This window comes from Syngnathoides biaculeatus, chromosome 21 (assembly GCF_019802595.1).
Source record: "Syngnathoides biaculeatus isolate LvHL_M chromosome 21, ASM1980259v1, whole genome shotgun sequence".
Lineage (NCBI taxonomy): Eukaryota > Metazoa > Chordata > Actinopteri > Syngnathiformes > Syngnathidae > Syngnathoides > Syngnathoides biaculeatus.
The window spans coordinates 6,517,604-6,533,181 of NC_084660.1; the positions used below are offsets into that span (position 1 = coordinate 6,517,604).

Sequence of the window (15,578 nt, forward strand, 5' to 3'; positions counted from 1 at the left end):
ACTACACGCAGTAACTTTATATTTTAACAAGACCACCAGCATCACATACTTTATTTTTTTTTTTTAAACATAATTTACAATCAGAATAAAAAATATACTCATGATGTTTGCTTGATTTTAAGGTATAGCAACAAGACTCTTGGCGGATATTATAATATATTCCTGTTTGTGGCCCGTGATCGGCTGAAGTGGCCGTGACGTTAGCATGCTTTACCCGCCAGGGCGGCGAGGGCTTTGGCGTGGATCGGCTTGTACAGGAGGGCGAAGCTGGACGGGCTCAGGAGGCCTTTGCCCTGGGGGTCCACTTTTCCCATGAGCACGTAGTTTTGCCCTGGAAAGAAACAAAAGGGGGGTGGGGGGGGCGATATTATTTGTCGCGGGATGAAAACTGCAACGTAGCTCCGACTTTAGCTTCGACGGGGTGCATAAAACCGGAACGGAACGCGAGGGTGGTGGTATGCACGGTGAGCAGAGAGCAAAGGTAACGTTCACAGAGGTGGGCGCGAATTGCCGCCCCGGTGCCAAAACGATCAGAACCGATTGGATTGCTCAACACGTGGAGCAGGAACCAATTATTAGCCACACCTTTGGTCAGCCCCGGGCATCTCTTGCAGGTGGAGATCAGTTTGACAGTCGCGGCCGGTCCCGCTTTGGTGATCTTCAGTTTTCCCGTCTTATAGGCTTTGATGACAGACACCTCCACTGTGGCGGAACCTCTCGGACCAGGGATCACATTCGTAACCTTTCCTGTAACCACTAAGAGGCGGGAAACGGCGTAGTATGAATTAGGACAGAGTCTGGGAAGCTTGTGACGGCGCCGGTGGCGGGTTTTCGCACTGGCTCACCGAAGTCGTTGGGGCAGAAGCTGGACAGCATCGTTCCGGTCCTCTTGCAGGCTTGCGTGCACAAAGGGTTCAAGGGCAAAGCTGCGGCGCAAAGCAAACAACCTCAGAAGAAAGCAGGCGTCACCGAGCGTTTGCAGGGAGATGCGGCGTCTACTCACGTTTCTTGCTCGGTGCCGGCTTCTTCGGGACCACCTTGCTCACTCCGGGTTTGGGCGTCACTTTAGTTTTAGGAGTAGGTTTGACTTTTGGTTTACTTTTAGGGGTGGGTTTGAGCAGTTTGACGGCTGTCTTGGGAGTGGGCTTGGTCTTGGGTGCAGGCTTGCGTGTCGGTTTGCCGACTTTGGTGACTTTGGGTTTGGGTGAAGGTTTTGTTTTGGGTTTGGGCGTCTGCTTTTTCCCAGGAACTTTGGGGGTGGGTTTAGTCATTTTGGGTTTAGCAGACGGCTTGCTCGTGGGTTTGCGCGGCGGAGGCTTTATTGGAAGCTTCCCAACTGGTTTCTTTGCTGGTTTCGGAGTGGCTTTAGGCTGTACGCTAGTCTTGGGTTTAGGTGTGGTTTTGACGGGTTTGGCTGTGGCTTTGATGGGTTTGTTTGGCTTCACGACCGGTTTCCGTGTCGCGGAGGGGGTCTCGGATCGATGGATGAAGTCTCCCCCGGCGGTGGGAGTCCGGGATCCTCGGGGCACACTGTTATAGTGCGCCATGAAGCCGTCCGAGGTCACGCTGAGGTCGGAGACGAACTGGACGAGGAGCTGATTTCCATTGGTTACGACCGTCCTGCAAGGATGACGGGAACCAATTGGAAAAATTGCTCCCTGTTAATGCACGTCAGCTAAGTCTCTTATTGGTTGCTTTTCTACAAACACACAGAGAGGGTAGACCCCCCCCCCCCCGATAATTTTACTCATACCAGATCTAGATATGAAATAATTTTCCCTCTAACGTGAACTCACCCGGGTATCCTGTCGCCGCAGAACTTCCCAATTCTCCTGGAGTCATCCCTCTCCCCCCCGTTGAACAGGGCCACGTAGTCATAGCGACAGTACGTGTCCGGTTCCAGGTCCAACTTCTCAAACTTCACCTCGATCACCTGGCGAAGACGCGGCGGCACGCCAACACAAACCGTGACGTTGAATAAATATGAAGCAGGCCGGTGGGGGCGGGGGCTGTTTCCTGAATCCCAGCGCCACGATACAGAGCGGGGCATTTACACCCCCCCCCCCTTCTCCACTGCTTCCTAATTCTTCAATCTAATGGCACACACGAGCGTGCACTCATAAGGAACCCTTTCACCGGAGCGAGAACCTTTCCTGGAGATGGGCCCCCCTTCCGGAGGTATGCTCCCGGGGACGGGCCCGAGCACCCCTTTTACCGCAGCTGCCTACGATTTGTGGAGTTACCTAAACTCGTTTGCCAAACATCCCGTGGTGGGAAGGAATTACACTCCTTCACCTGATCCTAATCTGAATCGGAACTGGCGCTTCAGACCTGAAACAAAGTAACCTCAAAGCATTGAAATCCGGAGGCGTTTGTCTGCTCACGTTGCTCGGCTCGACCGAGATGTACCAGGAGCAGCTGATGCCCGCCGGGTAGTTGGAGTTGGGCCAGTTGGGCGTCTGGACGGATCCCTGGGATTTTGTCAACCGCCCGCCGCAGAACTGATTCTCTGTGGGCGGAAAGGGGAGCGAATCCACATGAAAAATTGCCCATGCGGTGGTGGAACCGCCGCAAAAACGGCGCCACACCTTCCACATGCGGCTTCCCCGCCCGGAAATAGGCCAGAAATCCCCTCCCCCCCGTGGCCTCGTCCGACACCATGTCCAGCATCATGGTGTTGGACGTGGAGATGAGCGCGCCGGGCCGGAACGTCCCGCAGAAGCGGCCCAGCTTCTGAACCAAGCGCGTGTGGCCGTTGTAGACGTCCAAGTAGTCGTAGCGGCAGGTGGGCTCGGCCTCCATGTCGAATAGGCGGAAGGACAGCATGACCACGTGACCTTCTGGGACCTCGGAAGACCACAAAGCGCGCCATTTAGGAACGTGACGACGGGGTACACCAAACAAAAGCGCCGGAAGAAGGATTTGCGACTCACTGTGATGTACCAGCTGCATTTGCTGTTGGCTTTGTAAGGACTGGGGAAACCCTCGCTGGCCACGATGCCCGAATCCACGTCCAGGTGACCCCCACACTTGAAGACGGGCCTGAGGGATTGTAGACGAGCAAAAAATGCCGCATTGTTTTTGTATTTTGCTGCAATAGAGTCAAGCCGCAATTAGCCAGCCGAGTCCCTCCCTGCGAAGACCCGCAGGCATTTGAGACTTGCCCACGTGCGGTCGGGCAGGGGGAGACGATACCTCTCCCCTGACCTTTGACCTTTACTAATAAGGCAACTTTTTGGGGGGACTTTGAAACATTGGATTGCTCGAAGGTTTGCTTCAATTGGGACTAAAACTAACAGGAAGCTTTGCTTTTAAGCGAAGTTACCACGCAGGGCAAAATTGTAGCTTGCCTTTGAAAAAACAAGCCAACCGCATCGTGGGAATGCCGCAGCCTGCAATTTTTGCCACGTGCGCACACGCACGCACTTCGCCGAGCGGCTTTGAACGCCAGGCTGCCACATAGGCAAAAACGGCAAAGGCGTTTGTTGCGGGACCGGGGCGAGCGCTCACCTGGTGTAGTTGGTCTGACTCTGCGCCGCCGTCCATCCCAGCACCGACGCGGAAAGGGCCCACACGGTCCACGCTCTGACCTCCATCCCGCTGGCCTCTGAGATTGGGAAAGACGGCGGCGGCGGCGGCTTTGAGGAACGGGAAGGAGGGACGAGCAGGGCGGAGGGTGGAGTGCCGGCCGAGGATATTGGAGGTTCATGTGCTGGGATGCTACGTATGACTTTGCGTCACGTGTGTGTGTTGTTGGACAGACTGCTAGTGTTTTTTGTGTGCCTGTGGTTTTTATTACACCCACTGCACGACAGTCAAGCCTTTCATTTGCTTCCCACTGCAGCTGATGTCTTGCAAGTGCTGCGAACCGTTGCGCTGACGGAGGCCCCCTAGCGACTGAGGCGAGGCTGGAAGCGGTTCGGGGCGTTGATGCCGGATCAGCTCGTGAAACAACAACGTGCGCCGGCGATTAAAGGGGAAATCCGCTACTTTGCATGAACAGTGTATTCAATAGATCATGTAATATGTACCCCATTTTGATAAGGTGATGTGAAATCCATCCATCCATTATCTACCGCTTTTCTGGGTCAGTTCGCGGGGGAAGTAGTTTCAGCAGGGTTACCCGGACTTCCCTTTCCCCGGCCACTTGTTCCAGCTCTTCCGGAGGGATCCCTTGGCGTTCCCGAGCCAGCCGAGAGACAAAGTCTCTCCGGCGTGTCCTGGGTCGTCCTCGGGGTGTCTTTCCGGCGGGACGTGCCCGGAACACCTCACCGGGGAGGCTTCCGGGAGGCATCCGGATCAGATGCCCCAGCCACCTCTTCCGGGTCCTCTCAATGCGGAGGAGCAGCGGCTCCACGCTGAGCCCCTCCCTGATGGCCGAGCTTCTCACCCTATCTCTAAGGGAGAGCCCGGACACCCTGTGGAGGAAACTCACGAAGCTAGGCTAAAGGCCTCCGCCGCCGCTGAAGCTCGGCTAACGGCCTCCCAGGACGTGGAAGCTCGGCTCGCGGCCCGCCGCCGGTGCTCGCTCGTCATTCCCGTACTGTACAGAATCCACGCACGCAAGTGGATTTGGTCTGCCTGGTTAGTCCAAACAAGGGCATTCCTTTTGTCTTTTTTCGGCTGTGGCTGGAAACCACAGCGAGCGCAGCAGCTTCCACAACTCGCTTGTGTCCGAGACGTGCAGAGAATTTAACGGCAGAGAGAAAAATAACAATTGCGCTTGAAAGTCCTTTCACATCCTTTTATTGTCATTTTTTTTTTTTTTTTGTACAAAGAATTTCACAAAAATACGAAGCAAGTGCTGCACACCGAACGGCGACGCCGTGAAGCTGATTATCACATGACCACGACAGCGCCACAGAGTGCCAAAGAGGAGAAAGTGATCAATTTTTTTTTTTTGGGGGGGGGGGGGTGAGTGGGGCCTCTCGGAAAAACACTTTGCTACGCATTCTCTTTCTTTTTAGTGCACCAAAAAACAAAACAAAAAAAACGGGCCTGCGTGAATCAACATTTTAATATTTTACACAGCTCAGGCCCGGTCGTCCACAGCCCGTTTGCAGCGGATGAATATAAAAATATACACATTTTTACAAAATTAAAGTCACCTCGTCTTTTTGCCGCACTGTACATTTTGCGTTATTTACACGAGCGGCCGACGCGACGGGGAAGCCGGGGGGAGGTGCCGTTTTGTGAACGTGTCTTCCAAATAAATGAAATAAATACGACCGACGGGAGAGGAGCGCTGACGGCGCCGGTTCCCGCGACGTCTTAACGATAGTCCGGGATTCAGTTTGGAGTCCGAACCCTGAGTGCTGAGAAACGCAGCGGCTGTCTCGGTCGTGGTGATGTCGTCGTGTTCACTTCAGGAAGGCGCACATTAAAATTAAAAGTTATAAAAAGTAGTGCTTTATGAAGTCACTTAGTGACTCATGTCGGACTGCGGCGGTCCAGCTTCGCCGTCCGCCGCCCCCGATGTCGCTCTGAGCTTGTCCGCGGTCACCGCTTGGGCGCTTTCCTGCGTTTGGCCCCCTTCCTCTTGCCCCTCGTCTTCCTCGTCGTCCTCCTCGTCGTCTTCCTCGGGGGGGCGTTCGTCCATGGCCGCCTCCGACGAGCTTTTCTTGACCTTGGTGGCCCCCCTCTTTGGCGGCTTCAGCACGCTGCACAGTTCCATCTCGTGGATCTCCACGTCGAAGGGAGCGGCGTGGGGGAGCGACGCCGGAGACCTGCAGTCTGCGCAGCCCTGGGATGAGCGCAGAAAAACACATCTGACTCACACGCCCGAGTCCCGAAGTCACTGTGGCAAACGAGTACCGCAGAGCAGGGCACTCACAGAGACGTTGATGGCTCTGGGGAGGCGTCCCGTGCGCACCCAAGGGTGCACCTGACTCAGCTCCCTCTTCTGTTCCTCACTGAAGCGAGGCTGATGCTTCTGCATGCTCCTCAGCACCTCGCGGTCCTCACGCAGCACCGCCTCCACGTCCCTGCGGCGCCGGGAAAGGGAGGTGACGGTAAAACCCGCCGCCGCCGCGCGAGCGAATTGATCCTTTTTGTCCGACTGCCGTACCTGAGAGGGAGCTGGTAGGTCATCATGACCTTGTCGTCGGCGTTGGCCATCAGCAGCCAAATGGGGTCCTGCAGGACGCACTTGATGAACTGCTCCTCGCCGCCGTCCCCCCCGGCGCCTCCGCCGGCCCCCGCCGGCTGCTTGCGGCCGTGCTCGTTCTCTAATGAGTCGATGCTGCCAAAATATTTGCTGGTGTGGCTGCCTTGGCTGCTACCTTGATGGACACAAATTCAAAAAGCAGGATTTTGATTTCACACTTCAAAACATTTAAACTTAAAAAAAAACAAAAATATGGACTCACTGGTGCCGCTGGTGCCAGAGGAGCAGCATCCGTTGGAACCGGAGCCAGACCCCGAGGACCTGGTCCCCGACGACCCCGATCCGGATGCGGCGGAGCCGGTTCCCGATCGCGAGTCTTCCTGCAGCAGCAGGTCCAGCAGGTCGCTGGAAGTCGACATGGCGTCGTTGTTGGACTCGTTGGCTTCCCCCTGCGACGCAAGGACACACGTCGCACGGAGATGATTTTTCGATGTCGCGCGTCTGCGTTCGGGTGGACCGAGATTCTGCAGGGGAACAACGTGCTTACGTTCTCGTTCTCTTTGGCGCCGTCGTCGGCGTTCCTCTGATTAGCCGAGCCCTGCAACCCGGGCGGACCCCCCTGCACGGGGGGCGTGGCTTGCTGCGAGGCCGCCAGCGCGGTGCCGACCTCTAACCGGTTGTTCGGTGACTCCTCCAGCTGCAACAAATTCAGGGGGGAGCTGCATCGGGACTGGAAGAGGGGCGACTCTGCGCCCTCGCGGTCAGCGGGCGTCTGAGTGCAGGACTGGGGAGTGCTGCTGCGAGATGCTGCGCTCGTCCCGGGAATGGAGACCGGGTTGCAAGCGGCCGCGGGGACCGGCGCTGGGGCGGGGGTGGAGCTGGGATAATTGTAGTTTTGACTGAAGAACTGCTGAGATAGTGGCGCCCCCATCTGAGGGAACATGTAATTGGGGAGAACCAAGGCCATCATGGGGGGCACCATCTGGGCAGGGGGGAAACGCGACGGGTCCGGGACCGTTAAAGCCTGAGGGATCGGCGGGTAGACGGGGTAGATGGGAACCATGCCGGGCGCAAACGGCGCCGAGGGAATGCTGGGCTGAGAGCAAACAGACGGCCAGGAGGAGGAGTTGGTGGGGGCCCCGAGCGGCGCGTTGAGCGGTCCGGCCGCCGATCTGGTTCTTGGGTCTTGGTGCATCCCCAGAGAGCTGTGCTGCTCGGGCGACTCCTGGTGCTTGAGCCTTTTGCCCCCGCGGCCACGCCTGTGACTGGAGCCGCCCCCTGCGGCCGGGTAGTCCCGGGAGCAACGCACCCCTGAAGGAAACAAAATACTATACTATAATATTCGGTCCATAATATTATTTAGTCATTCCCAATAGTCTCTTGATTTTCGCTCTGTTATATATTTTTAGTCCAATCAGAATTGACTCTCTACGTGTTGCCGTGTCAATTTAGGTAACTTCAACTTGATTCTGGACTGCCTTAATGTGCTCCGGTATAGTTTTGATCGGATGCAGTGAAGGTACCTCGCGCCAGAGGGTTGCCGGCCGGCGTGTGGCAGCGCACGGTCGAAGACGCCGTCTGGTCGAACACGCGCAGCTTGCTGAGGTCCTTGAATCGGTCGAGGAAGGCCTGCTCCTCCTGCTGCGTGTGCGCCGACAGCACCTCCTTCGTCAGGCCCACCCGGCCGTTGCCGCCCACGCCGTGCCGGCTGTCCCTCTCCGACAGCGTTGGCGCCGTAGCTTGGGGTGGCGGCGCGGCGGGCGGGGGGAGAGGGGGAGGGGGAGGCGGCGGCGCCGAGATGTGACTGGGGCCACTAGGGGGCGCCGTCGGGGAGAAGTTCGGAGGAGCGTGCGTTGGAGTGGTTGGGGCCTCTTCCATCACGATGTCTGTCCAAACAAACAAAAAGACAACATAAGTATCAATAAATTAGAGCGATTTAGGTACTGCGGTACTATTGAACGAGAAAAAAGTGACAAATTTAAAGTTCCTATGGGGGGGAGGAGTATGTTCATTTCAACTTGGTCGGGGAACAGATTCAAGTGGGGTAGTCGAGGTAGGACAGCCTTCAGCTTTTTTCTCAGATTTCAAGCGACCGAGTCCAACCTGATTCGGGGGGCTTCTTGTCCCCCACGTGGACGATGGTGCTGCTGAAGCTGCACTGGGACGTGACGGAGGCCACGCTCTCGGCCTTCATGGCCAAAGTCAGCGAGGGCAGGGGCGGGGCTTCGGCCACCCGGCTAACGGACGCACCTGTAGGGGCAAAGTGTTGCCGTTGAGCGACGCGGGCAGATTCGCACGGCGCGCCAAGAAGTCAAGACGCCGACCTTTGGCGTTTCCGCCGGCTTCCTGCTGCTGCTGTTTGTCCTCATCTGAAGCCGAAGCCCCGGAGGAGGAGCCACACTTCCTTTTGACCGTATTAGGAATGTTGCAGCTCTCCAGGTACCTAAACCGTTGCGGTGAGAGCACAGGTCACACGACGGGCAGAAATTAAACCTGACCGGAATCGTGACGATTCTTACCTTATGATGCTGTCCAAGCAGTTGATCTGCTGGTAGGAATATCCAGGCGGGGGCTCTTTCTGTACGAGCGGTGCAGGGACCAGATCCGTCGGAGGTTTGATCGCGTCCGCAACGAGGCCTCCAATGGGGTCGCCGTCGGTGGCTCTCGGACTACTTGTGGCGACTAGAGTACACAGATGCACAACTCTAGACCCTTTTTCCACAGGCCCCCAGTCCCCCACAACTGGCTTTTATTTAACATCACCTGTGCTGGTGTTTTTTCTGGCCGGCAGCCGATTTCGAGACTCGATGAAGACCTGCTGCCCGTTGGTCTTGACCATGTGAACATCTTTGCAGATCTGCTGGAAGGTCATCTGCAGCAAGCGAGCGCACAACAACCACAATTAGCTCGCCGGGCTTTGTAAGGCATCGGAGCGAACTTCGGGTGACCCCTGAAACTGACGGGCTTATGTAAGGTGACTGCGACCGCGGCGTCGTCCATGGCGGGCCCGTTGCTGTCGCTGGAGGAGGCGGCCGAGGCGCTGAGATGCTGCAAGTGTGAGTGGTGGGAGCCTCGGGACCCGCTGGACCCCAGCGAGCTGTAACCCTGAGAACCGCCGCTGTGCACCGGCTGCACCAGGAGACGGTGGATCTGCTCGCTGAGCTGCACGATGTCGGGCGTGGTGGCGCGGCCCTCGCAGCCCTGCGCCGTGAACACGTCCTCGTTCAGCGGGCTCCTGGAAACCGAGAGAACCGAGGCGTTAAACCTCTTGTGCGGCCACTTACGGTCGGTCCGTAAACGGATCCTTGCTTACGTTCGGACTTTGTGGCGCCCGACGATGAAGGCCACTTTGCGGCTCCACGGGTTGACGAAGGAAGACCAGCTGGTGTCGATGGTTAAGTATTCCCCGCTGCGAGCGCACATCCTCAACGGTGAATACTCAAACGGCTGCCCGGCAAACTGAAAGACTGCAGATCAAAAGAAAATCATTTAAAATGAGGGTGTGTATTATACATAGGTGTAAGGAGAAAAAAAATTTACTCAGGCGACCTCTTAGAAGTATAGCGATAGCCATACGTGAGAAATTATGGGTGCGAAAATTTTGAAACACGCAATGGACTCACTCTTCTCGTGTATGGCCACCATAGTGGGCCGGTCATCAGGGTGGATGTAGAGCAGGGTTGGGGTTCCCACCAAGTCCTGAGGCAGATATCCCAACAAAGGCACCGCCCTGCACGCATCAATACGTCACAAAAAGTCGGAATGGCGGCGCGTAAATCTCCGCCGAACAAGCGGAGCGCAGCCGCGGTTAGGAAACTGACCTCTCGTCGACTTCTTGGAAGAGGCAGCTGGGAGTGTGACTGGTGGTGAAGATCCTCTTGTCAGGAGGGATGCGAGGTGCTGATGAGGGGTAGACGCCAAAGAAGGGCGAGGGCATGTTTAGACACAAGTCGAGCGCGCACATGTCAGCCGGTCACATGTCGCCGCCTTTGCTCTGCGCGAGATCAAATCGGTGTTGCTACTGCGTGAGGAAAACGTGTGAAGTCATCACATTTCCCAGACGGACCCATTTCTTTATTTATTTTTAATAGAAATCATTCTGGCACTGCGAGGGCTGGCTCAGTGTGACGTTGGAATCATGAGCCGAGCCTCCCAGCCACCGTGAAAACATGCCGCCGACTGCCGCTTAGTACGCTTTCATCACAGTAACACCCTGGATGTTCCCGTTTTCGGCAATGTGCAGTCGACCGGCGTGTACTTCATTTTGCCTCCGTGGCCACGTGCGAGATTCCACTGATTTTATCTGTTGTTGTTCCGGTACTTTACGCAGATTTTTTTTGCTACCACACGTTAATATTTCGCTAGGGATCATTAGGCCGGCCGTCTATCGGAACAAAGAGGTAAATAGTACCCTCGTATCCGGAGTGAACCCGTTCCGCGATGAGCAGGCAACAGGGCTGTGGCTCGGCATTATCCGAATCCCTGATGGTCAGCTGGTAGGGCGTCAGGCGAAACGGATAATAGCGCATCTCGCCGCCCTGCGTCCGGTCGGCGCTGATTCTACAGAACATGGACTTCTCCTGAGTGCAGTCCATGGCGGGCGAGGCTGAGGGCGAGCAAGGAGACAGTCAGACAGAATGGCCCCCACCCAATGAAGGCGCTCCGCTCGCGCCGCCGAGCCCCATCTCACCGGATCCGATGCAGGAGGCCCACAGGGGCAGTCGGCACGGCGCCGTGCCGCTGTAAAAAGTGCTGATGTCCTGCGGAGCCAAAAGCTCCGAAAACATGGTGCCCTGGAGACACTCGGGCTTGCAACGCAACACCGACGATCCCTGAGGCGACACGTACACGACCTTCCCTGACAGGAACGAGACCGCCATTGAGAACGTGTCCTGGGAGGAGGGAACGCGACCAATTAGCCGTTGCCTTCTGATTGGACCGATGAGTTTCTGTTCTCCCGGGGTAGAACTTACCGTGTTCTTCAGGGTGTATTCCGAGGTGATGTTGTCCAGCTCCTCGATCGTGAAGGCGGACAAGTCCAGGCTGCACCCGTGACACTCTTCCACACTCCACTGGTGATAGTACTCCTTGTTGGCTGCGTCCATCAAATAAACGGTACTCTTATTATTAATCCACGTGTCGGCACCGCTGCTGACACAAATGAATTCCGTTCAAGGGGTGAACGGGTTCTCACCTCGGACCTGTCTGACACACTGCAGGGCGTATTTCAGCGCGTTCAGCGTGCTGGAGTGGCCCTTGGACTTGCGCTCGGCCGGCAAGCGGAGCTTGAGCTCCTTGATGGCCTTCATGAGCTCCTTCTGGGTCTGGACCCTCGCCGACTGATTGCTGCTGCATCCGGAGGTGGAGGGCGGGTCGTGTTCGGAGCTGGTGGACAGCAGGCTGTAGGCCAGGGAGCCGCTTGGGGGAGACAGGCTCTGCGAGTTGGAGCTGCAAAGGCCGGCGGATGTTACAGATCGCGCTCGGCGTCCTTTCGCTCTGCACCTTCCAAAGTACCTCTTTTGGCTCTCTGTGGTTTCCAGCATCATGGCCGAGTCCTTCCCATTGGACGAACTGTGCGAGCTGCGCGTGGACTGGCGCCCGCGGGAGCCCGTCTCCCTCTCGCCGGAGTCGTTCCCGCTGGACAGGCCGTCCGTGTCGTCCGAGTTGGGCCCCCTTTGATCGCCGGCTCTGGATCCTTCGCTGGGGGGTGAACCGGCCCCGGCGCCGGCACCGTTGCCCTGCTCCGGAGTGGGGACATTGGCGCCGGCGCTTTTCGCGGCGTTTACCCCTTTGGAGTCATCCCCCTGGGCGTTGTCCTTCTCGGCAGCCCTTGGCGCTCGCCCCCGGGCGTTGCTGCTGGCCGCCGACTGAGAGATGTCATAACTCATACTAGACTAGGATGAGGCCCGCGGCTGTTTTTTGGAGCTGTCACACGAGGGACGAGTTCAGCGCGGAGTCTGCTTAGGTGGGACTGCTATGCACGTACAAGTGAATCATAGCTGACAGCTGTGTTGTCAAATCAACTAAGGGGAGAAAAACATGCTTTGTTGTGCCAAAATGAATGTTTAAAGTTTTTGGGCGACGCAGAAAAGCCTTGGCGCGAGCACGCCGACAGTTGGGAGACTTTCACCTCCCGGCCTGTGTTTGCAGGCAATGCGAAGGTCACCTAAGGAGGCAGGGGAACAAAAAAAAAAAAAGGAAAACAGAATTGGACAAGCGAGGATTTCATATTCCGCGTTGCACAATGATGAGCGCAATCTGCCAAGGACCGCAGCGAGGAAAACAAGCTTGTTTATCATCGCGTCGTGGCCTCGCGCAACTGCGTCTGTGACACATTTCCCCCCCTGCGCTTCGGAGCACTTGTGCTCCTGCCCGGATTAGCGCGCAACCAAAACGGGCTTTGAGAATAGAAGTCCTGCTCCTATTCTCGAGCGTCCGCTCGCATCTCATTATAGAACGGGTGGACGTGCGCGAGAGTCTCAATTAAATAGGACGTTTGTCCGTCGTCACGGCTTTAGTCCCCTTTGACCCAGAGGACAATCAGCCCAAACTGGAGGAGGGACTGGCTGTAATAGATAATCTGCGAGGGCTCTAATAAACAGAGGTGCCCATCTTCAGGTGTATATCTGGACACCATCTACGCAAGTGAAGGTCGACTGCTATTTATTCCTCCGCTAAACGAGACCGTAATCCCTTAAAGCCGACAGACGCAACCGGAAGGCGTCACTCCTTTTTCCAATTTATGCACTCGCATGATCCGGCAACTCCCAAATTTGGATGCGGAATTTGGTGCGGAACGTTAAGCGTTGGGCGACCGGGTGAGCACAGCCGGGGGGGAAGATGCAAGCGGGGTGGGGGGGTGGGGGGGGGGCTATCATCCACACGGCCTTCCGGCGCTCCCGGTGAAGACCCGCACGGCGGCTGGTCCGAGCAAAAAAAAAAAAAAAAAGGCTGCAAGGGCGACAGCCCCCCACCGGAATGAGTCACCTGAAATGGAACCTGTAAGACCCAGAACGATAGAACCGGTTTGGACAATTTGATTTCCGGGCCCTCGATTTCGCCCAATAAATTTGAATCTTCATCATCTGTTGCCTTTTTTTTTTCTTTTTTCTAGAGGGTTTGGGATATCTCGAATCCAGTTTTGATTCAAGCTGTCTCTACATCTTGAATAAAAATAATTCAAACTATTCCAAATGTAATTACAACTAGTCGCTATTCACAGTGTTCATTCTGGATTGTCAAGCTCAGCTGATAAATGCTGAACGTAAGTGACAACATGGCCCAAAGCCGGAAATGAGTTTGCTTTTTGGATTTGAATCAACACTAGTAGCTTTTTTTAATTTTTTTTTCTTAATTTCCCAATATGTTTGACTGTGTGTGTGATGCCCAAAATAACACTGCCTTCCCTCCGTCAGCCTGCTGAGACGTTTTTCATGTGTGCATAAAAGTGATAAGACAGTCTGTGGTGTGCGACACATGCACATGCTGAGATCACAGCGCGACACTTGACTTGACATATTTACACAAATCATGTTGCAGAGGGGGGTGGGGCGCGCGCCTCCATGTGAGCACATCCGCGCATTTACACGGATGTACAGATTTCCACGCGAATATGATCCAAGATGGACGCTTTCTTTCCGCTGTGTACATGCGGTGACATCCGCTGATCGCAACCGTAAACTGCAACGTTTAGCCGCGTTCACCGGGCACGTGTACGCGGCACTGTTTTCCACGCTGGCTCGCCGGCTCCTGATTGGCCGGCGAGCCGGGCCAATGGGAGCGAGCGCCGCAGCTCGCTCCCCTTGCCCACTGGCTGTCGGAAGCTCCGCCCCCTGAACTCGCTCGCCTGCGCGAGCCAGCTGATCCCGGGTCAGCGTCCAAATCTTTGGACGAGACGCTTAAAAAACGCCTCTGACATCGTTTCAATTCATTTCAACACGTTAAAACATTGACTCCTTATTTTTCTCGTTTCGTTTTTTGTTGTTTTTGGAGGAAGCAAAATTAACGGAGTCGATTTCAAGGTGTTGTGAATAGACACGCCTCCCTGGAGCGTTCAAAAATAACATTTCGAGCGACTGTAAAATACAGTGCAAACGATCAACGTGAGACAAGTTAAGACATCATGACACAGTACTGCCAAAACAATAAAATGCACGTTCAAAAAAGACATAAACAAACGTGCACGTATGGAATCTGTGATATTTAGTTTATGCACTCTACATTAAACAATGCATATATTAATATGTAATAACGAGGACTATTTGGTCTGTATAAATCAGCAGCTGAATCGACGGATGCTGTTGTCGTTTTTTTTTAAAAAAATAACTACAGTACTGTTGCTGTTACTAATGTATATATCGCTTATTACTCCACTGTTAGCAGGTTAGCATGCTAGCGCTGAGCCAAAGAAGAAGACCTGAAGTCAAAAGTTGACAACCTACCTTGATAATTTTTTTTAATACGTCCGTTTGCAATATGTCAGTCTATTCCCTGGTGCGGTATCTCCCGAGAAAATGCCACGAATGTTTCCAATCAGTGTGCGCTCTCGCTCGACATTTTTCGATTCCTCGTCCTCCCCAACCCCCCGACAGCAGTGTGTACGCGCAGGGGCGCACGTGACGAGGCAGGGACCGCCGAGTCCGACGCTCTCATTGGATGTCGCGGGGGGCCCTAGCCGCGCCCACAGGCGGCGCGGAGCCCGTTCCATTGGACGGGAGGGGGCGGGGCCCGCAGCACGAGGCCGGCCCGGTCACGTTGCAAGCCGACAGCTCCCGAGTTCGATTCCCAACAGCGCGGAAACGTGACAGGGCGGGGACGTGAGGGGGGGGGGGTCTTCTTTTACCGTAATATCAAAATTGAGAAGCACGAAGAAATTGCACAGGGGGGCTGATCGTCTGTTTTGATTCAGACAAAGTCTGTTTTTATGTCTTAATGAACACCTACAAGTAGCTCCATCGCGCCGTTCGCCCGTTGCTGCGCGTGGGCGTCCCACGGGGCGTTTCTCGGTGCGCGTTTCGAGGCGCACTTACGGGCGAGGCAGACGCCGCTCAACGTGCTCCGCGCCCCTGACGTCATGTGGTCCTGCTCCCCCATGTTTACAAGCACGAGGCAGGCGGTGTGGGCCCTTTCTCCCGGCTGTAAACACAGCAGATGTAGGCCACTTCCAGCCACGCCTCGGAGTAAATAGGTAACGCATATATTATTACTGTCCCACCAGAACCCTTTGCGTCCTAACCAGGACGTGGCGACACGTTTGCTCTTTTGTCACCTTCAACTGGTCCGTCTCGGTTCCCAGTATTGTGATATGAAAGCATGGATTTATTAGAAATGTCATATAAACAGAAGTTGGAAGGATTTGCCGCAGTAAAACCGGTGTCTGGCGCCATCTGCTGGTCGCTGATGGTCGGTGATTGCTCCTGTCCCGCGTTATATTCTGAATCAACCGTTGGGACGTGTTTTGGAATATTTCACA

General features: G+C 55.4%; 2 protein-coding genes across 2 annotated transcripts; both read right to left on the minus strand.

Moving 5' to 3' along the window:
- Positions 1-135: 135 nt before the first annotated feature.
- On the minus strand, positions 136-3,637 carry LOC133494598 (procollagen C-endopeptidase enhancer 2-like). Its single transcript, XM_061808583.1, has 9 exons — positions 3,511-3,637; positions 2,934-3,042; positions 2,589-2,847; positions 2,385-2,509; positions 1,797-1,933; positions 1,004-1,620; positions 846-926; positions 586-756; positions 136-331 (listed from the first exon to the last, which is right to left on the minus strand). Exons 1-9 carry the CDS (start codon positions 3,594-3,596, stop codon positions 201-203), a joined length of 1,716 nt encoding a protein of 571 aa, XP_061664567.1. The 5' UTR covers positions 3,597-3,637; the 3' UTR covers positions 136-200.
- Positions 3,638-4,774: 1,137 nt separating this feature from the next.
- per1b (period circadian clock 1b) lies at positions 4,775-14,751 on the minus strand. Its single transcript, XM_061808700.1, has 20 exons — positions 14,548-14,751; positions 11,621-12,272; positions 11,301-11,554; positions 11,080-11,201; positions 10,797-10,998; positions 10,518-10,712; positions 9,928-10,006; positions 9,730-9,836; positions 9,420-9,573; positions 9,068-9,341; positions 8,870-8,978; positions 8,626-8,788; positions 8,431-8,549; positions 8,210-8,356; positions 7,630-7,992; positions 6,654-7,417; positions 6,369-6,555; positions 6,068-6,281; positions 5,834-5,984; positions 4,775-5,743 (listed from the first exon to the last, which is right to left on the minus strand). The coding sequence occupies exons 2-20, from the start codon at positions 11,992-11,994 to the stop codon at positions 5,423-5,425; spliced, it is 4,299 nt and encodes a 1,432-aa protein (XP_061664684.1). The 5' UTR covers positions 11,995-12,272; positions 14,548-14,751; the 3' UTR covers positions 4,775-5,422.
- Between the last annotated feature and the right edge of the window lie 827 nt (positions 14,752-15,578).